The sequence below is a fragment of the Mercurialis annua genome, linkage group LG4 (assembly GCF_937616625.2).
Source record: "Mercurialis annua linkage group LG4, ddMerAnnu1.2, whole genome shotgun sequence".
Classification (NCBI taxonomy): Eukaryota; Viridiplantae; Streptophyta; class Magnoliopsida; order Malpighiales; family Euphorbiaceae; genus Mercurialis; species Mercurialis annua.
In genome coordinates, this window is record NC_065573.1 from 35,436,274 (window position 1) to 35,458,333 (window position 22,060).

The 22,060-nt window shown below is 27.2% G+C and overlaps 3 protein-coding genes across 4 annotated transcripts; 1 reads left to right on the plus strand and 2 right to left on the minus strand.

The window, feature by feature from the left end:
* Window positions 1-1,408: 1,408 nt before the first annotated feature.
* LOC126676622 (uncharacterized) lies at window positions 1,409-2,548 on the minus strand. The gene is made up of 3 exons (XM_050370858.2): window positions 2,336-2,548; window positions 2,174-2,218; window positions 1,409-2,032 (listed from the first exon to the last, which is right to left on the minus strand). The coding sequence occupies exons 1-3, from the start codon at window positions 2,429-2,431 to the stop codon at window positions 1,676-1,678; spliced, it is 498 nt and encodes a 165-aa protein (XP_050226815.1). The 5' UTR covers window positions 2,432-2,548; the 3' UTR covers window positions 1,409-1,675.
* A 1,361-nt stretch (window positions 2,549-3,909) lies between these two features.
* Window positions 3,910-4,864, plus strand: LOC126676621 (transcription repressor OFP7). The gene has a single exon (XM_050370857.2). It carries the CDS (start codon window positions 3,956-3,958, stop codon window positions 4,820-4,822), a length of 867 nt encoding a protein of 288 aa, XP_050226814.1. The 5' UTR covers window positions 3,910-3,955; the 3' UTR covers window positions 4,823-4,864.
* A 10,263-nt stretch (window positions 4,865-15,127) lies between these two features.
* On the minus strand, window positions 15,128-18,899 carry LOC126676617 (sulfite exporter TauE/SafE family protein 3-like). 2 transcript variants are annotated; one of them, XM_050370852.2, is made up of 12 exons: window positions 18,556-18,899; window positions 18,021-18,180; window positions 17,645-17,845; window positions 17,314-17,378; window positions 17,181-17,217; window positions 17,045-17,106; window positions 16,469-16,555; window positions 16,334-16,384; window positions 16,022-16,243; window positions 15,774-15,867; window positions 15,540-15,680; window positions 15,128-15,448 (listed from the first exon to the last, which is right to left on the minus strand). In XM_050370852.2, exons 1-12 carry the CDS (start codon window positions 18,775-18,777, stop codon window positions 15,369-15,371), a joined length of 1,422 nt encoding a protein of 473 aa, XP_050226809.1. In that variant the 5' UTR covers window positions 18,778-18,899; the 3' UTR covers window positions 15,128-15,368. The 2 variants fall into 2 exon arrangements, with proteins under 2 accessions (XP_050226809.1, XP_050226808.1); XM_050370851.2 differs by having other exon boundaries at window positions 17,178-17,217.
* Between the last annotated feature and the right edge of the window lie 3,161 nt (window positions 18,900-22,060).

Genomic DNA, 22,060 nt, shown 5'->3' on the forward strand with positions numbered 1-22,060 from the left:
AAATCTTTTTGCATCATTCTTCAACAACGACTGATCGGAGAATAGAAATACCTCAATCACATCTTCAGAATTTGGGAAAGTGCACACGAGCATCGCGTATTGGCGTTCGCGGCGGAAGATCTGGAGGCGGTGCAGGCTCAACGGCAGCTGCGGCGTTAACTCCCAAAGATTTCCGGCAAAATAATAAAGACTACCATCAGAAAGTAGAAAATTGCTGGTTCAATTTGGATTGAAAATCGTTATAAGGCGAAAAGGGAGAAGAAACATAACAGTAAAATTAGATAACAAAAAGCACAAAATCAAAAGGAAATGAAAGCGCATCGTAATTTTGCAAGGAAATCACCCGCGTCGTGAAAGTGAGAATAATTTGAGTTTTGAACGTGTCTGGTCTAATTACCTCTATAATTTACACTCTTTGAAAATTTATTTGCCAAAATAGATTAATTTTTTATAAACAGACCAGTGTTCCTCCATGGGGGAGAATAAATGGATTTGTCATGAACAGAGGCCGGAAAAAAAATCTGACGGTGATGGAGTGGACAAAAAATAGTGGGACGGCTGAAAAAAGGGAGAGGTAGTCAAAAAATGGTGTCGGTGGTGGGAGTCGGAAAACGGTGTCCGGGTTATTTTTAATAACTTATTTAGATTTGATTGGGTTAGTATTTTTAATTAAATTTAAAAATTAAATTGAGACGATTTAAAGTATGAAAATAATTTTTAAAAAAAATTAAGAACTATTTGCACTTTTAGTTTAGTATTTGCCATATTGACATATTTATAGCATCCCATGTAGACGCCACAAAAGTAAAAGCATGTACCTCTTGAGAATTGAATATTATTGAAACAAGATCATGTATGTTTGCTCGCGGAGATTGCACCCTTCCGGAAGAATCAATAACTCATAATAAATTGAATAAATTTAAATTTTTGTGAATTTTTTTAAAAGTTTAGTCTTTTTTAGTCATATGGACTTAAATTGACTTAAACATAACATTATATTGTGATGTTCTTCAACACCACCTCATACACTATAGAGTACATACAAGCTTAGTCTAGTACTTACTTTTCTTATGGTGACCACTACGCAAAACACTAGGGGTTGATTAAATTAGAACCAACTTTTTTTTAATTGATATTTTTTTTGTGTTTCATTTAAAAAAAAATCAAAAATCAGTTATATTTTAGAAGCCACAAAAATTAAAAAAGAAATAAGAGCATGTTCTCATATTTATCACAATTTACATTTTAATCCATTTTATTTAAAAATTAAATAATATAGTACCTCAATTTTATTTCTGTCAACGATTTGATCCTCATAGTAATATGATCAAAAAATAAACTGAACATATTTCAAAGTTAATTTTAAACCACCAAATTTACTTGAACTCCGTATAGATAAAAAAAAATTCCAATTATTTCTGCTGCTGCTGCTAAATAAAACTCTAAACAACATACTACATTTATCAAAATTAGAAATTCAAGTAACTTTTTATTTTTGATTACTAATTCCATATTAATCTTTTAGTAACCTAATCAAACGAACTACCATCTCTGCAATGTTTCTTAATCTGAATTCAAAAAATGAAAAAATTCCCGCCAAAATAGACAATCAATCCTCCTGAATCACCAGCACCAATTTACAATGACAAAAAAACACAGATTACCTGATTAAATCTCAACAAGATCCAAACGAAATAAGAGCTGAATTTGATACAGATCCACCAGCTACGACTTTATTCGCCGTCCTCTTCCTCTTCTTACTGCCACAATTTAAAGCCGCAACTGCAGAATCGTCGACCAAATCATCGTTGCTGCTCCGACTATTGTTTTCCGAAGAGAAAATTAGTGTTTGGACAGAGGTAATACAGCAATCTTGCCAATTCATAGCATTCAAATCTGCGATTACTTCTTCAACGCTTATAAACGCATCGCATGACGAGGATTTTGATGTTGATGATGATGAATTTTCTCCCAAAGTAGAGCGTGAGAGACTCACCAGATCGATAGAGTCTACTGCTTCTGTTACTGCTTTCTGTAACATTACATAAAAATCAAATTGATTAAGGTCAGATTCTGTTTGGCTGCTGAGAAAATTAATTAGATGTATTTTACCTTCATTTTCCTAGCAACCAAACAAAAAAAAAGGGATAGAGAGAAAGAGAGCGATCAGAACCTTGAGTTGTTTAGTCATTTTCTTGAAACCGTGCATGCAGATGATCTGTTGATTCAACAAAGACAAAGAAATTGATCAACAGTTTGTAAATTAAAATTAATTTCTGAGCTAAAAGTAGAATTGAATCAATTGAGAAATTAAAAGAGAAATTGTGATAATTACCTGATTGAGAAAATGAATGTTGAGGTTAATTTGCTTCTGTGAGTTGAAAAAATCGAGGTAAGATTCCAGAGAGATCGTCTCTTTTTTCGATTTCATGATTTTGCAGAAATACTTTTTTCGTGTTCTTGCTTCTACGCTTTTAACTAGTAGGCTGCTTCAGCATTTATAGTACTCCAGGAGTGTATGTGAATCAGATTTTCTTGTTCAAGTTTTGGAAAAATTGAACTTTTAATTAGGTGTCTAGTTTTGAGAATCTTTTCTTTTAATATCTAACATATTTAAAAAAAAACTATAGAAAATTTTAAACTTATTTATGTTTTAATTTATTATAAAAATGAAAAAGAAATCTTTATATTTTTTTTGATGAATAAATAATAAAAGATAAGAAATCTTTATATTTACATAAATTATATATTGGAAAAAGAAAATGATAGGATAAAACACACATTTAGTTTCTTGTAGTTTCACTAAATTTTGTTTTTAATAGAATACATAACTTATATATTTTTTATGTCCTATTTTAAAAGTCTTATTATCAATTTTATAATGTCACTTAAGAAATTTTATAATTCTAATACACGTTTGACTTAAAATTTTATTTTTACTCCTTTTCTTATTTTAATGATTGAAACAATTCATAAGACAATTAATAACTCAATAGAATTTAAATGTAATTAATAAGAGTAAATTATAAAGTGTAAAATATGAATTTCTATTTTTTAAACTTTGTGTAAACTAAATTTAAATGGGAGAAGTACACCATTCGTTTTTTTAAATGTATTTATAAAAAAGCATAAAATTTAAATGATTAATTGTTATATTTGATCATTCAAATATTTTTTACTTTTTATTTATAAAATTATTGTATTAAAAAAACACTACAACACTGGAAAACATCAAAATGTATAAAGTGTAAAATATGAATTTCTATTTTTTAATCTTTGTGTAAATTGAATTTAAATGGGAGAAGTACACCATTTGTTTTTAAAATGTGTTTATAAAAACACTGTAAAATTTTAATATGGCTAATTGTTATATTTTATCATTCAAATGTTTTTTACTTTTTATTTATTAAATTATTGTATTAAAAAACACTACAACACCGGAAAACATCAAAAATATACCGCTGGAGTTCAGCGATCGGCTGCTAAAAATTGATCAGAATATTTTTTAACTGGCAATGGTCAACAAACAAATCGCGTATTATGCTCACTGCTGAATTTTTGGTGTCTTTGATTCTTTAGGTTTTTTTTTATTTTGTTTGACTGTTATGTATGAATGTTTTCCAAGTGTTTATTAAATGTATCTTCAAATTTTTTTCTGTTGTTTTATTGTTGTATTTTTTAGTGTTTTCCGGTGTATTTTTGAACAAATTTATTATAAAATCAGTAGTAGACGTTGAAATCAGACAACACATGTTAAATAGTTTGTTTTATGTTAGATCATTGAATTTAATTTTTAAATTTCTTACAAATGGAAGTATATTTTTATTTTGTTTTATGAAATTTAACGTATTAAAAAAACAAAAAAAAAGAGGCATCCGAGAGTGACCACTTTCCTATTTAAGGAGCTATATGTGAACTCTCAATCCCCTTTGTTCAAAGAAAATAATACAAAAAGATGGTGAAAGGTTTGAAGCTAAAATTCTGCCGAGTGATCACATCCTTCAATTCTTGCCGCTCCAAAGACCCAGCGTATCTTCCATTTCATCCTGTCCCTTCATTTCTCAAACTCTCTCCGGTCGAACATCATCTCCCACCTCCACAACCACCCTCCATCAAACGCCATATATCTTCGACTTTCACTTCAATTAGCTGCCGGTTCCGATCATCGGAATCGCCACCGTCTTCACCACCTTCTCCACCTCCTCCCGAGTTCCAATGGAAACAAGAAAAGAAATGGCATGTTGTAGCCAAAATCTTGGATCAGGATAATTACACTACTCCTCATCGGAAAAGTTTGCTTCCTCCACCTCCACCAACAAACACGGCGGAGAAGAAAAAACAAAGGATTAGAAGGGAAAAGAACGTGTCGCCAAGGGTACTTCTCCGTCTCAGCAATTCTTCATCTGACGGCGATGATCAAAACAGAAGCTTCTCGACAGATTACAAGAATAAATATGATTGCAAGGAGAAAAAGAAGAAGGTTAAAAGGGGAAAACGGTATGTTTCAAGGAATATGAAAAATGATGGTGATGATGAGTCATTGTCGTCGTCATCGCCGGCGAGATTGTCGAGGTTTCAGTGGCTGATACCATGCACGGTGGAGGGAAAGGTAAAGGAGAGCTTTGCGGTGGTGAAGAAATCAGAGGAGCCATACGAAGATTTTAAGAGGTCAATGATGGAGATGATAATGGAGAAACAGATGTTTGAAGCGAAGGATCTGGAACAACTTCTGCAGTGTTTCTTGTCTTTGAATTCTGGGGATCATCATGGGATTATTGTTCAGGCTTTCTGTGAAATTTGGGAGGCTTTGTTTTGTAATTAATATTTAATTATGCATGTTTAAGAACAATTCTAGGGTTAAATACTTTTCAGGTTACTAGTTTCGCATTACGTGCTATGCACGTGGCTCGTAACGTAACTCGTCAATTAACTATTAGTAAACTAGTCGTAAGCCCGCGCATTTGCGCGGAATCAAATTTAAATATAATTTAAAGTATGGGTAAATTTTAAAATTAATATGAATAATTCATAAAAATAAAATCAATAATTAATAATTTATAAGTACTAAAACAAAATAATCTATTTTAATAATCATACTAATGAATTGTTTTAAAATAATAAATATTTTTGATACGTTTTTTGCATTTTCATCATTAAGTAAGAGAATAATATTAAATAAATTTTATAGACACCATTAAGTAAGAGAGTAATATAATTTTAAATATAAAAGTAAAATTTCGCTAAAAGTAATGCAAATAACTATAGTAACCCTAATTAAAAAAAATACAAAATTAAAATCTCAAGATTAAACTGTACAATTATTATGTATGTATAATTAAAAAAAACATCATAAAGTATCTTTCATATAACATTGCTGTTAATGCACTTTGTTTTATCAAAATTGTTTTTCTATTAGCTCTTGCATTCTTTGCAAGTTATCTACAAATAAATTTTACATATGATTTTATTAATAAAAAGAGTCAAGAGAAAAAGCTATGGAGAACATTGCGGATAATAGAATCATGTGAATGAAGAGTGAAGTAATGAGCTAAGAAGTAAGAAGTAATGACCAATGTTAAAATTTCGATTGGGTTCGGTTTAATTTTTCGATTCAATTGTACACCCTATTTTTATCTTAAGAATCTACATTTTTTGGGTATCGTATTATGAATCTCTCTTCTTCTTGCCAAAATAAAGCTGCTTCCATAAACCAATTCACCACTTCAGCATATCATAATTTCAATTTCAATCTCAGTTATAGACCAATGGCTCCACAGTAAAACTCATACTATTACACAGACATAGTTTTCAACAATAATGCTGACCATTTTCTAAATTGAAGTTATTTTCTTTAAATTGAACTTTACTAAATTACTATTTCGTAATCTATGTTGTTGCTTTATAAATTCATACAAAATTTATAGATAAATATTTGTGGCGATAATTGTCCTTTTTCTCGGTGCTATAATAAAAAGAGATTACAGTATTCGAATCAAAACCAATTTTTTTTTAAAAAAAAATAATAACATAGAAGGAGAAATTTAATAAAAAAAACATTAATTTAATTATATTGCGTGTTACATAGTGGGTGTTTGCTTCAACTTTTTGGTGGAGCTTTTAGCTTTTACTTTTCAAAAAGCTCCTCTAAAATGTTTGGTGAGAATTTTCTAAAAGTTTTTTGGAGCTTTTCAACCTCAAACAACTGCTTTTTAAAAAGCTTCATTTTGGATCTTTTTGCCAACAGCTGATAGCTTTTTCAATATTTTTAATTAGTTAGATAAAACTACCCATATTAGAATATATTGTTTTAATATATATATATATATAGTTATTTAAATTATATTAAAATACTCTAATCATTTTTAAATTATCTAATATTATTTATTTATATTAATGAAACCATAACTTAATTATTTTTTAAAATAAATCATAAATTTATCAAAAAGAATATCTAAATAAGTTTAAACTAAACGTTCCTTCTTATAAAAAAATAATTTTTAATATTTTTATTGAATATTATATAATATAATATATTTATAAATTAATAAATAAAAATAAAAATTATGCTCTTTACGGTCATTTTATATATAACACAACAACAACTAATCAAATCTCACCAAACACATATGGTGTATCAGCTATCGGCTACCAGCCGACAGCTAACAGCTATCAGCTATTAGCTATAAGAAACAGCTGAACCAAACAGGCCCTTAGTCTAGCTAAGTGAATAAAAATTGAGAAGCATAGCCGCAGTAGCCGCGCTAGCAGAAAAAAAAATAACTATTCATGTGTCCCTCAAGCTAATCAACCAACAATCTTTCTTATTAAGTTGGTTATGAATTAAGGATTTTACCTTTCAAAATTGTATTCAGTGTTATAACATAGCTTATTTGTAAAAAACAAAAATAGCAAAATTTGATCAAATAATTTACCATATATGTCCAAAACAGAGATAGCCTTCACTTGATGACCTTGTGTTTTTTCTTGCTTTCTTTTTTTATTTTTTTATGCGAGTGTGAAGCTGGGTAATCAAATTACCCAGAAGATGGTATTGAATTAGCATTACAAAAAAATGAGTAGGCATTGAATTAGCATTAGAAAAAAAATGAAGAACATCAAATAACAGCCTATATAAACCAAACAGTAATTTGAGGCATGAAATTCATCATATCAAAGAATGGAAAGCCGAATATAAACAGACTAAAGTAAATTACAGTTGCGGTTTTAGAGATATACAAAAGAAAAATGATACCTTTTCCTTGTTGGAATATTCCCGAGAGGTCCCAATCAGACAAAGAGATTACAAACTAAAACGAAAAATGAGAGGCAAATCTTTCCAACGAAAATAAGTGAAATTTAATAAAAATACAGTTAATTTAACTATATTACTATGTCATATAGTCTAATAAAATCGAAAATTAGAAGTATAATCGCCATATTACCTTCAGAAAAAGCGAGACAAATCTTTTTAATTATCGCATTCGTCTTTAATAATTGTAGTTTTAATGGCTTACAATATTATGTTCATGTTGCCAAAAACAATCAAACAACACAATTTTTAATAAAAGACGTGAATTGAATTACTACATTTTAGAGCTACTAATATTCAACTAAAAACTGAACAATATATAATATATAGATTTATTATAATTATATCAATTTTTTATTTATAATTAATATTAAATTAGTTAAGAATTTTTGTAAAAATAATATAATATATTCGGTTATTAAATTTTTTTCCATTCTTTTGATTTTATAATAACCATAATTAAATAATTAACTTAATTTTATTAATAATATCTTTAAAAATAATAAGATAGAAATTTAAATAATATTATATTGATCAAATATAGTATTTTAATTTTGTAGTTCAATCAAACTAAAAGATAGGCATTCCTATTAATATGGAGACAATTTAGTTATTTTTTACCTACTAAAAATTAAATTGGAGATAATTTAGCTTCCTATTCTAATTAGGACTTTAATTACAATAGTAATTAATTAAATAACTAATTAGTTGATGACTATAAAACCTTTATTTAGTAGTAAACTGAAAAGGATTATTCAGTAAATTTGCTTGTCCCCCCCCCATCCGTGCTTTTATATATAGTATAGTATAGATATAACTTTCTGACTATTTCAAAACCAAATTTTAAATAATTTCAAAAAAATATTCAACTTTACAATTTATTTTAAGTCAAATATCTTAAAAAGGCCAAACCTTTTATAAAAGTTTCACAAAAGTCATGACCTTTCAATTTTGTCGATGTTGGCCAAAAATAGATTGTTTGGTTTCAATTGTGGCCAACTCTCAATTTGATTTCAATTTGGCTATGTGGCGCATACATGGCATGCATATATATTGAAAGGTCAGAACTTTTTTGAACCCAAATAATCCATTTTTGGCCAAAATCGACAAAATTGAAAGGTCGGGACTTTTGTGAAACCAAATAATCAGTTTTTGGTCAAAATCGATAAAATTAAAAGGTCATGACTTTTGTAAAATTTTTGTGAAAGATTTGGCCTTTTTATAATATTTGACTTTTATTTTAATGGAAGGCTTGTGTGAGAGAATAAAGGGAAGTTTTTAATGATTCCTGTTTACCGGAATCTTAATTTCTAGCGAAATTTTCAATGATAATTTTCCATATTGGATTAAAAATGATATCTTTTCCATCGGAAAATAAGACAATTTTATATGGACATATTTCTAATTTCTGGACAGCTTCGGCCTGGTGAATATATGTCTGTCTATCATGCACAATAAAATACTAAAATAAAAAAAAGGGTGATGCTATCCGGATAGAATCTATCCGGATAGAAACCCAATTTTTTATTATTTAATTAATTAAATAAAAGTGAATTACTATTTTAACCTGTAATAATTTTTTTTTACTATTATGAATATTATTCACTTTAATAACTTTTAGTATTTACATTTCTCTACAACATATCTGATATCTCTTCTCTATCTAATTTTTACCCTCTCCAACTACTTTTTAAATCAAATTGTAATTATCTATGTATTATGTTTCTATTAATAACTTTATTTTTCCTTTCTCACTATAGGTATGGTTTTTTTATATTAATTAAGGGGCAGTTCTCATTCTGCAGTTAAGTTACACATCTCTGTACATTTTTTTATTTAGCCAAAAAATAGTATATCAGCTCACAAAAAGCAACAATTGCAGATGTAGTTATTTCCAAAAAAATTAATCTATGTCTCTTATCTTCCAATTAATTTCATATGCATGTTCATATTTTCTACATGATAACTCTTCATTGACAACAAATTTTACTCCTGAAGAAGTTTTTCCTTTTAAAATAATAGTACATTTATTCATAAAAAAAAAAGAAAGAACAGTAAACTTAATAAATATTCTTTTTTAAAAAAATGATTAATTTTTATTGCTCTGTATCAAAAGTTAAATGTGTATAAAATATAAACTATTTAACATATTTTTTTAATTTTATAAACTTTTAATTTTTATAATTTAAAAAATACTTTTAATATAATATCCACTACTAATTGTAAATTAATTGATCAGAACTGATATTAGAAGTAAACATAGTTCGAGAAAATATATAAATTGATAAATTTCAAGAATCGTACCAAATATCAATAATTTTAAAAATGAGATCTCCAAAACAATATCATAAATCGATTAGATTCAGTTTGAACATTTTATTTTTTAGTACGGTTCGGTTCAGAGATTTGGTTCTATTAATCAAAAATATTTTTGAATATTTTTAATTCAATTATAAATATTTATCTAATTTAATATTAATTTAAACATAAGTTAAGTTTAATTTAATAATTAAATACTTTTATCAATATCAATATTTTATTAAAAAATTGTATTTTTATTTGATGATCATGATAGTAATAAAATTTGTAAAACAATTAGAATAAAAACTAATCTTATAAAAATATTGTACTATACATTTTGAAAGATTACTATGAAATTTGTAATAATAATATATATTATAATATTATGCTACCTCGTGAGGGTCATATATTAGTATTAGTTCGATTTGGTTTGGTTTAGTTAAGCAAACTGAAAGAAGAATTTAATTTTAAACTAGCTATTAAAGACCAGACCAGTTAGTTTACCGATTGAAATGGGAATATTAGTTATCCGATTCAATTAATATAAGAATTGCAAATCTAGTCCAACCTATTTAAGTGGACAATCTGAATTGACATGTGATTGAATTAGTGAATACCGAACCATTTTAGCTGGTAGTTGGGTCATGAACTGAGTATTTTTTGAAAAAAAAAGGAAATATCACTCAATTAGTTCAACCGGCGGTTGAACCCGTTGAATCAAAAATTGGTGGTCACGTCGTTCATTTTTCAAAATACTGCTTTTAGACTAAATCGTTTTTGTTACTCTCTTTTTCCAAAAATTACATGTCACCTTATTATTTTTGACGTCTTAAATTACAGGCCATTTTTTAATTTTAGCAATCAATTTGAAGATTAAAAAAATTATTTACCCTTATTAATTAAAAGAGTTAATTGCTTCAAATATAAAATATAAAATATAAAATAATATATGGCTAATGCTATATTACCCTATTTAGAAAGTCTCTTTATTATTTTCTCACATATTAAAAAAATTCTTTTCTTGTTTGCACTTATTAAATGTATTTTAAAATTATGCATATCGTTAATTGTTTTGTAAATATGTTTTGCTATTCATAATGAAAGGATAAAAATGAAAAATTAAGCTAAACATGCCAATGAGATTTTTTAAATGCGACACGAGGACTTCCTAAATAGAATACAGAAAGTACAAACTATTTTTTACATATTTTTGTCTCATTAAAAATGAAAGGTTAAAACTGAAATCAGTCAGCTGTCTGATCCATCTAAATTAAAAAAACGGTCTAGCTCATATAATTAGATAAGTCGAATTGACTGGTGGTCAAAATAGTGATTGAATCTGTCCAACTAAGGATTCATCCATGAACTCAATCCAACTTTTAACTTTTAAAAATTATTTACTCAATCAATTCAACCGACGATTAAACCAGCTAAACCGAGAGCTAGTGACAACGTCAGTTTGGATTTTAAAACATTTATTTAAATTAAATTATTTTAGTTACCATATACTTTCTCTGTGCTGAATTAATAGAACATTTTATGATTTTTGACGTTTTAAATTATAGACCATCTTTTAATTTTGATAAACAGTTTAAAGATGTAAAAAATTATGAAAAATCAAATGATTATGCAAGATTTATCCTAAAAAATTTATTTACCTCTAATAGATATATATCCCAACTAAATTAATTGTTTTATTATCAAATATAAAATAAATTTATGTTTAATACTAATACAACATAAATTGGACTTAAATCACAATCTTTTTAAATTTTTATAAATTATTCGCAACTAATTATATTTCAATCATTCAATTTTGTAACTGCGCACTTATCTAGTCCGTTTAAATTCGAACATGCGGACCATAAGCTCATCATCCAACCGAATTTCTTTGAAAATTATCATTGAACACTTCAGTCCTTATCACTTTTATCTGTCCGAAAAAGGTGTATAAACAACTTATTTAACAAAAAATATTATCATATTTATTGTGTGGAACAAAATCATTAACACACTATATATATATATATATATATATATATATATATATATATATATATATATATATATATATATTGTTTTTATTTAAATATGTAGTAATTAAACAGAACTGAAATTAATTAAATTGAATCAATATTAAATTATGGTAAATTCATTAATAGAATTAATTATACAAGTTTAAATACTTTTTTTTACAGATTAGGCAAGCTTAACTCGTTTAGGTTGTTTTTCTGTATTTAATTTATTAAAAAACACTCAATTTCCTACAAATTAAATAAATTAATATTAAATTTTTTATTTTTAAAGATAATTTATAAATAATAATTTAATAGATTTTTTTAATATCTATTATAAAATTATAATTAAATTATAGCATTTTTAATGAAAAAAGTACATGAAATGTAATAAATTACACTATTTTTTTGAGGAATAATACATTAAACTCACATTCATATAATTTTGTTATATTTGGGATAAGAGATGGTTTGAAATCCGGCTCAAGGATATGAACCGGCTATCAACCCAGAAGAAAAAACCTGTACTCATTGGCATCAATGGCATGATGATTTCACTGCCAATAACATTATTTACACAAGTGTTAATTAGTAAAAATTTAATTGTTTATCTCTAATTATTTGTTATGGATGAGTTTGTTATATGTTTGAATTCGAATATACCAACTAATTTTCAAAGTGTTATATTTACTTTATTTTATTTAACCGAAGGTTATAATTGTCTGTTAATTCGCATTTTTAAGTAAAATTATTATTATATCCTCCATATATGATTAAAAATGACTAAAATAGGTCTTTCTATCCGGATAGATTCTATCCGGATAGCTTTTTCCTAAAAAAAATGCTAAAATTGTCGATTATCTCTTATATATAATTTTTTTGTTAGGTTGTGACTTATGAGATCAATTCCTCCTATAAATACTACTCCTATTCGATTATTAAAAGAATAAATTAGATAATTAGGCACTTTATGAGACATTGTCATTTCGGTGGTGAGCATGTGGATCATGTATAGATGTAGATAGGGCCCTTCATCATTGACCAAAGTAAATGAGTACATTGATTGAATGATCAAAGACAAAAAAATTAAACGAATTGGAAATTTAGCTTTTCGGACAAATGAATCTCATTTTAAATATATATTTTTTTTCGTTTTTTCCGCTTATCAAATTAATTAATATTTTGAATTATCATGAGAGATAAATTTGAAAGATATTGATTAATTTTAAAAAATTGAAAATATAAATAAATAAATTTAGCTAGATGAATAAAAAATACCGTTTTGTTGTGCTTGTGATCAAGGCAAGTCAATTTTTTTTTATTTTTTGTGTGAAGGGAATTATTCGAGATAAAGTGGCCATCCTCTCCGCTCTGGACGGATGATTATTCTGTCCTACACATGGAAATTCATCAATTTATTATGTTTCTCTTTGTTGGAGCAACAACAATCATCATTTGCTTTCAACTATTTTTGGATTCATTTTGCTTTCTCACTTTTGGTCTTCTACTGCAATTTTCTTCAGCTTGCTTTGGCTACTGTCTTGGTATATAATAACTCCATAAGGTTAGCTAGCAGTAATTTACCTTTTAAAAATAAAATTTAACCAAATATGTTGTTTAAATTAAAAAAAATTCCACACGACACGTTAGTTTTTTTTTTTTTTTTTTAAATTCCGCCCCCTTCTCTCTGAGTCGGAATCCTAATTCCAACTCTGGTTAGCGACAAAAGCAGCAAAGGTGAAGGTTCTTAATTACATACATTTATTTATATACAAGAGATAAGTAATAACAGCGTTAACAGGTAAAGATGAATGAACAAGAGATATGGAATGGATGACTGAGTTATCGTAATTGGCACGTCAAATTGAAGTCCAAGAAAGTTGATATCGATCAGAGAATTAAATTAAATAAAGTGAGAGTTTTAAGCTGAAAGTAGTGATGATTCAGTGAGGGTATTGCACACACGGTATCAGAGATTCTTCACCAGACCTAAACAAAACGACAATTTCAATTCACTGCATGTTGAGATCTATCAAACCCTAATACTGATCATCCCTACCATGCATGCATTCCTTCTCTTAACGTTTTGTCAGTCCCCATGCCTGCTTTTATGGATAACTATTCAAACTCAGCCTATACAAATTACTATAAACGAATAAAGCATTAATTCACCCCTCAACTTGTTACGAAAAATCAACTTTGACTCTCGAAAATATAAATTCTGGATCTAATTAACTAAAAAGGTTAAAATATATTTATATGACCCCGAGATATAAGTTTAAACGCCGCATTGATCCTTTAATTGATGAGATTTATAATTTAAAATAAATATATATATATATGTATGTATGTAATTAAATTTAAAAACGGTCAATTTTACAGTTTTACCCGTTTAAAAGTTTACAGTTTTTATCCAAAGCGATTGAACTGAAAATTCAGTTTTTAAATAACAAAAATCATACTGATCCCGGTTTATGGTCAAACCAGTTAAATTGGATTCATTTTTTTTTGGCAAAGGCTAAAATTTATATTGAAGATATAATAATGAAAATTACATGAACGGTTTCTCAACACATGAGTAAACTATTCTAGAGAAGATGATGAGAGCTGTAAAAATACAGTCATCAAATAGGCTACAATAACCATCATGGGTCACCCAAGTACGTTACTAATAAAATAAAAATTATAGATCTAAAAGATTACAACATAAATATATAGATCTATAATAATATAAACCCAATTGGATTCATTTTTGGGAAATTGTAAGAAATACTCCATTTTTAAACATATTTGCAAAGATATTCCGTTTTTTGAAAAATTATTTTTTTACTCCGATTTTTTTTTACTCTGAAAAAAATTGTAAAAATACTCCTTTTTTTAAACTGTTTGAAACTGTATTATAAACGGTTTCAAATATGTCAATTTTTATAAAAAAAAATGAAACCTTTTGAAACTGTAATTGAAACAGTTTTTTAAAACGGTTTCAATTTATTTTTTAAAAAAACCGTTATAAACCGTTTGAAACTCAATTAGAAACTGTCTTTGAAACGGTTTATAAAACAGTTTTAATTTTTGTTTCTTAAACCGTATGAAACTCTTTTAGAAATTGTATTTGAAACATTTTGTATATTCAAATTATTTTTAAGAAATCGTTATAAACCGTTTGAAATCCAATTAGAAACTTTCTTTGAAACGGTTTATAAAACATTTTCATTTTTTTTGGAACCGTTTGAAACTCTATTAGAAACTGTATTTGAAACATTTTGTAAAACAATTTCAAATTGTGTTTTTTTAAACTGTTTGAAATTGCGGAGTAAAAAAATAAATTGCGGAGTAAAAAAATAAATATTTAATTTTTTTAAATACGCTTGCAAACTTCAGTTTTTAAGGTAAATTTATAAATATTTATAGTTTTTTAGGTATTCTCCTAAACTTCCCTTCATTTTTAAAACACCTAGATTAGTACTTTAAAGTAGTAATAAGATTTTCTAAACAAGGATCATGGAGTGCAACTTGGTTGCAAAATCTCTTATTACTAATAACATACAAGAAAAACAAAACATGAAGAAAAAAAAATTCAGCTAGAAAAGTTTTAGCTGATACACTACTTGTACACAAATATCAAATGCTCACTGAATATAATCTATAAATAAAAACAAATAAATGGAGAAAGTGCAATTTTGTTGTTGTTTTCTAGCAGTCTCTGTGTCTTGTAATAAATCCCAATCTGCTTCAATTGTATATTAATGGTAACAGAGATTTTCAAATCCCATATATTCGTTATTCTCAAGCTTCTCAACCATGTCTGCTATTCCCACTCCACCTGAACCATTCACCAAATTACATTAATTTTTTAAATAATCAAAACATAATTAATTAATCTTAAGAATGAATATTGACAAATTAATAATTACCTAAGCTGATTGCGCTCACAAAAATGGTCAAAGCCAAAATGAAAATAATAATTGATGATCTTCCGAGAACTGCAATTATTTTTCTGACTACATGTTGGCCTACTAATGCAGCAATGGTGGCGACTAAAACAAAATAAGAAGCTGCAAAAATAATAATGCAAATTAATTACTAATTAATTTAGAGATAATTAATGCAATGTTTTAATTTAGTTTAAATGTATTAATTGAACTTACCATATGGGACTGGGAATCGCTTGATAAGATAATATTGAACAACTGACATTGAAGATGAAAATGCCATTGAAAATGTTGATGTTGCACTTGCTACCTGAAATGTGCCACATGTTTTATTATTTATGTATTAAGTACAAACCAATAATTAATTATATCGCACCGAAATGAAAATTTTAAACGTATAATATAAAACTAAAAAATATGATTAAAATGATAAAATTTAAAATTTAAAATACAAAGCAATATACCTGAGGAGGAATTCCTAATTCAAGAAAAAGAGGACCCAAAATGAAGCCACCACCAAGACCAAGAAGTCCACCCACCATGCCAGCAATAATACCACATGAACAATACATCAAAATCTGATGATACTTCCAATTTGTGATCTCCTTTCCTTTGGATGCCACCACCCTCGTCCCTCTCCGTAAGCAAATCGCTTCAAATATTGTCACCGACGCTGCTATCGGCACCTGCATTCATATAAAGTGAAGTGGAATTGTTTCGTATTTACATGGGAATTTAAATTCTGCATTTGGCAAATTGAAGTTTTAAGATGTTACCTGCAACGCATTTAGAACCCAGTATGCCACGGAGCAGTTTTTAACGTATGACTGCAAACACAAATGCACACATAAATAATGAAAATCTATTATGGGAATAAATTTTGAAGTAGAGTTAATATTGAAATAGCTAACCTTAACAAGTTGAACAGCAAGAAACCCCACCCATACATACATCAGCAGTGATAACTCTTTCCAGTATATGTTTTGGCATAGCGAAACCTTAATATCAAATAAGGATCATTAATATCAGTGCAAAAATGAAATTTGATTGTGTTTTATTTCATACTTGTTGGGTTAAAAGGTTGAGTAATACCGAATCTTTGCTCTATGTTTTAATCTGGTACCAAATCTTTAATTCGTATCAATGTGCTACCAAAAATTTAATTTTTGTTCCAAATGATGGTACCTCATTGTTTTTTGATACGATATGAATAGCGGATAAAGTATGTTTTTAGAGTATGCTGCCACATTGATCGGTAAGCTAGTCTGTCATATCAATCATCATCTTACAAAATTCTTTATATAATAATATATCGATTGTTGTACCATCTTAAAAAATTGATCGTACTTTAGATTGAAATTAAAAAATTATAATTCATAATAACATTTTTATACAAATTCAAATTTTGGTATCCAGTTGATCAAACAAAGAATAAAATTTAGTACCAGTAAGATTTTCAACCCGTACTTATATATATGAAGACTCACCTCATCCTCTTCAATAACAATTGGGCCACTAGGTAATTGTTTATAATCTTGTCCATCCCCATCTGCAAAATCAATACATTTTTTGACAATTCATCTCTTCAAAAAAATTGATCAAATTGATCACAATACTCACCACCTGGTTTGGACTCTGATTCCAGTTGCCTTGCTGCTTCCTACATAGCAAACACAATTTCAAATTTAAGCATGTAAATAAATAATACATCACTTAAAAGCTCAAAATAATAAAAGAATAAAAAAAAACCCTTAACCTTTTTCATTATTGTCTCTTTCTTCCATGTATCTATACCTTTGAATAAAGCCTTAGTTGATGTACCTGCCAGTTCATTACAATAATAAGTTTTGTAAAAAGGCATAAATCACTCCCTAATTTAGGTGAAAATTACCATTTTCCTGTAAATTTTAGAATTTGCCGTTACTCTCGAATATTCAGAAATTAGATAAACTATAATCTCCGACACTTTATTAAGATGTTTTAGTTAAATTGAACTAAATATCAAAAAATAACCGTGAAATTTTTAAAATTTAATATATAAATATATATATATATATATATATATATATATATAGGCTTAGTTTTACCTATGAAGAGGATGATGAGAAGAACGGTAACCATCCAGTCAGCAAACATGACATTGAAGGCAACTCCAATGCTGATACCAAGCATGAGCATAGGCTGAAAAAGCAATGCCAAGTCATAATCTATGAGGGGCATGTCTAGTGTTGGATGCCTCAGTCTCATGTTGTAGTAAACTGTGGATCCTGCTGCTCCCATTATCATACCTACAATTGTTTCCTCAATCATATTATTCACATTCAGCATATTTTATATAAATACTAAGCCGGATGACAAAATAAAATAAAATATCAAGACTAACGGTTATGTATGTTAATTCAAATGTGTATTATAAATGTTAAGTTTAAATAAAAATCTAGAACGAAGTGAAGAGGGGCTTACATTTAGAAATAGCAGTAGAAGACTTAGGATCAAAACCAATGATCAAGGTAAGCATTGGCACAAAAATTCCACCACCTCCGACTCCTCCAACACTACCCAATGCTGCCCCAAGGAATCCCACAAATGATCCCAACACCAATTTGTAACCAAATTCCATCTCCTGCTCCACCATCATCATCCAATACATGCATAAAATATTGGTCCATACACAACTTTATTAATTTTAATTACAAATTGATACCTAAGTTCTAATTTAAATTTTTCTACAATTTAATCTTTAATTATATTGACATGACAAATCATCCCAAATTTAGAATATATTGTTACATCAGTTGTCATGTTAAGCCAATTTAAGAATATAACAAGATAGTATTTAATGCGACAATGATCAGGAGAAAATGAAGTGTTTTGGACTAAAACAAAGAATATAAACTAAAATTTAGATATCGATATGAAATGTATTGTGAATTTTACGTATAACTCGGGTATTCGACCCGTAAACAATTAAAGAAGGATCAGAATCATATAAACTTACAGGCCAAACAGGTTCATAAGAAGATTTGCCCTTTTGCCAAAGAAAATGAGCTGCTCTTGACAGAAAAGTAGGCCTTATTTGATTGTGATGATTATGAACCAAAATTTTGGTGTGATTCTGTGCTTTAAGTAGCAGTCTCTCTGCACTACTTAAATTGGTTGTTGCTAATAGACCAACTAATATGACCATTATTGCAGCTATTACTGAAGTTCTTGGCTCCATTTTGGTTATAGTGTAAGAATAATGTATAAAAAAGCTGAAGAAATGAAAGAAATTGAGTATGAGTAGTTTTGCAATGATGGAAGTAATGTATGAAATGATGAGAAAAAATGAGAGTAAAGTGTAATAGCCTCTCTACCTAGTATGTTACATATATACAGCTTTCTTTGTTTTAATTCCTCTATGTGGTCCACTAGTATTGACTGTACATCTATATTTAATTAATCAAAATACTAAGTATACTAGTTGATATATGAATACCAGCGCGAATGGCTCTTTCTGCCTTAATCAGAGATCTCGATTTAAAATCCTAAATATTGATCTCGTTTAGAGACTTTATGAGATAATTTTGTCGACCTATGGAGACCTACCTGGCTCGGTCCGGATTAGTCAAAGATGTGACTATGGGCATCGATATACGAAAAAATTAAAAATGAAATTGGCATTTTTTTTGCTTATTGAAAAAAAATTAATATGAAAAGAATGCAAAATCACTCGGAAAAGCCAAAAAAAATATATTTTTCCAACCTTTTAAAAATATCAATTTAAACTTAATTTCGATAAGTACATTTTAATTATAGTTAACTGTCTAATTTTTTTAATAAAATGTCAAACCTTCTTTGATTTTTTTTCACATTTATGATCAAGCTTCTTAATTTCATCAATTGTTTTGGTTGAAAAATATTAGGTGTGGTCATAAATGAAAATAATAAAAAATGATTGTTTTTTTATATATGAATATGTTTAATTAACTACAATTGAAATGTATTATTTGAAATTAAGTTAAAATTATTATTATTTTTTGGAAAGATTTGACTATAAATAAAAAAATATAGAAGCCTGGACATTCTTGAGTAATTACGTCCAGAAAGAATGGACTACTTAAGAGATCTAAATATGATCACTACTTGTCTCCATCATGCTTAAAAAAATTTATTCCATTTTAATTATTTCTTGAGTAAAAAGTATAATAATAAAAAAAAATGGAAAAAATAAAACATTGTTATTATTCTCCTGAAAAATAATTTATTACTTTATTTTAGCAGCATGTTGGTTCATTGATGACACAAACAAAAATTGAAACTATAAATGAAAAATTATTTTCAATGCATTTTCATTCTTGCAATTTCGTGGAAGCTGAAGCTAAGCAACTATTGTTAATATAAAGAGTAAGTTCAAATAAAAATTAACTCTTACATTCTTGTAATGTTCACAAAAGTTCACAAATTATTCTATTATTTTTTAAAATATTTGGGTGGTACCTAAACTTTATCATATATTTTAAATTAATACTTGAATTTCAATTAATAAAAAATGTATATCTAAACTTTAATCTTTAATCTTTATTTTAAGTGCAAGTATCTTTAAAAGTTTCATATAAAATTAAGCCTACATGGCAGTTGTTAATGTGATTTTACCTCTGGCATGTATACTTCAACCGATTGCCATATCAGTTAAGTATATTATGAAAATACTAACACTTTTACCAAAAATTCATCAAAAAAAAGTTTATGTGAAAAGTTTAAATATATTGAAAATTTAGGGCCTAATTAATAATTCAAAATACTTCACATTCTTTTTATTTATAGTCTAATTAACCTTATAAAAATTTCAATTTTAAAAAAAAAATCAATAAATTACATTCCGATTATAATCAACTGGACATATTTATAAAAAAAAATAAACCTTTTTATTTTATTTTTTATTTGCAATTCAATATTTCTATTTAAATCAAAATATACATATTAAAATTAGATTACGATTGATAAAATTAAATTGACTAGTTGACTATGATTGAAATCGGGTTAAAAATAATGTTTTTAAAAAGTTAAATAAAAAATAAAAATATGAAATATGAAATATTTTTTGAATGATTTAAGCTCATAATTTAATATCATGCATCCAAATATTTAACGAATAAAGGATCATTTCGGTCTCTGAACTTGCGATCTAGAATCAACTAACTCGCTTTCAATTAGTTTTCTCAACTAAAAGTAATACCTTTTATTTTGATATCAATTAAAAATATTACTCTCTATTTTTAGATAGATTAAAAAAAGAATAAATTTAAGTTATTTTGGTCTTGAAATTGTTCATTTTGTATAAAACCTTTTTTTTAAAGGTTATAATTTTGTCCATAGTTGACCAGATTATAAAAATTATTATTCTTAAGTGATCAAATGGCTGAAAATGAATTCTTTGACCCCGATTTACAGATTTAAAAACCGGATTAACCTTTTACTCAATGGTTAACCTCTCAATCCCCAATTCCCCAGAGGAATTAGCCTTATTGTAAAGATTAATATATTTTTAAACGTATGCTTATTGTCCCTCTGGGGCTATTTTGTTGTTATTTACTAACTTTTGATTTGAAATGCAAGCCGTAGGAAATTTCGTAGAAGCATCAAATAAATTGAAATTTTTGGAAAAATTTATTATGTGTACGGTTTGGGTTTATAACAAAACCCAACAATTGATGACCGTGACAAGCTGTTTGATTGCTTAAAATGAGAAGCTTCACAAATCTTGAATCCTTGTTACAGTTTTATCAGTTACGATTGAAAACAAAATCATACCAATATAATTAATTTCCCTTTATTGGTATTTTTGGCTTACATTATCGACTGCCATGCTCTGCTTTGGAGAAATTTTCATGGATGGTAATTATATCAATTGTTAACTATTGATGATATTTAATGGAATTGAAACATTATTTATAAACAAAAACAAATAGGGTGCTATAAAAATTAAATGGCAATTTAAGCAATAGATAATATGTAAATTTTTTATTATAATATTAATCAATTCAATTTATTTACCTAGATTTGGTCGTAAAAGATGCATGAATCTAACTAATAAATGCTAGTAAAATGAAAATTCATGAAATTTTCTAAACGGATCTTAACTATAAAACAGCATCTTTAAGTCTCCCACATTCAGACTAATCACCACCCAAATAGAGTAGATTCCTTCGGAAAACAGACTCCGAACCCAAGTTTTAAATAGTTAAAAATTGAGAACATAGTCAGATTTTTCTATTTAGAAAAATAAAGCAACAATTATTTTTAGAATATCTTTAGTGGTAATAACTGAATATTTTCAAAATAATTTAACATTATATACCAAGTGATTCTTTTATTTTAACATATTACACAATTTACCACCATTCTAAGTTTTACAAAGAAAATAAATAAACTATACTAAATGTAATTTTAAAAAATATTAATTGTCTTAAGCATTTTTTAAAAAAAAAAAAAGATTGATATAAAGTTTGAAAAAATAGATA

What these genes read in the sequence shown, in the direction of transcription:
- LOC126676622 (XM_050370858.2), bottom strand. Translation starts at nt 2,431, where the DNA reads ATGAAATCGAAAAAAGAGACGATCTCTCTGGAATCTTACCTCGATTTT. An exon ending in ACATTCATTTTCTCAATCAG is followed by an intron (nt 2,219 to 2,335) that starts GTAATTATCACA and finishes TTGAATCAACAG; the next exon opens with ATCATCTGCATGCACGGTTT. An exon ending in AAATGACTAAACAACTCAAG is followed by an intron (nt 2,033 to 2,173) that starts GTTCTGATCGCT and finishes GTAATGTTACAG; the next exon opens with AAAGCAGTAACAGAAGCAGT.
- LOC126676621 (XM_050370857.2), top strand. Translation starts at nt 3,956, where the DNA reads ATGGTGAAAGGTTTGAAGCTAAAATTCTGCCGAGTGATCACATCCTTC.
- LOC126676617 (XM_050370851.2), bottom strand. Translation starts at nt 18,777, where the DNA reads ATGGAGCCAAGAACTTCAGTAATAGCTGCAATAATGGTCATATTAGTT. An exon ending in CTTATGAACCTGTTTGGCCT is followed by an intron (nt 18,181 to 18,555) that starts GTAAGTTTATAT and finishes ATGGTGGAGCAG; the next exon opens with GAGATGGAATTTGGTTACAA. An exon ending in TCTCATCATCCTCTTCATAG is followed by an intron (nt 17,379 to 17,644) that starts GTAAAACTAAGC and finishes ATGAACTGGCAG; the next exon opens with GTACATCAACTAAGGCTTTA.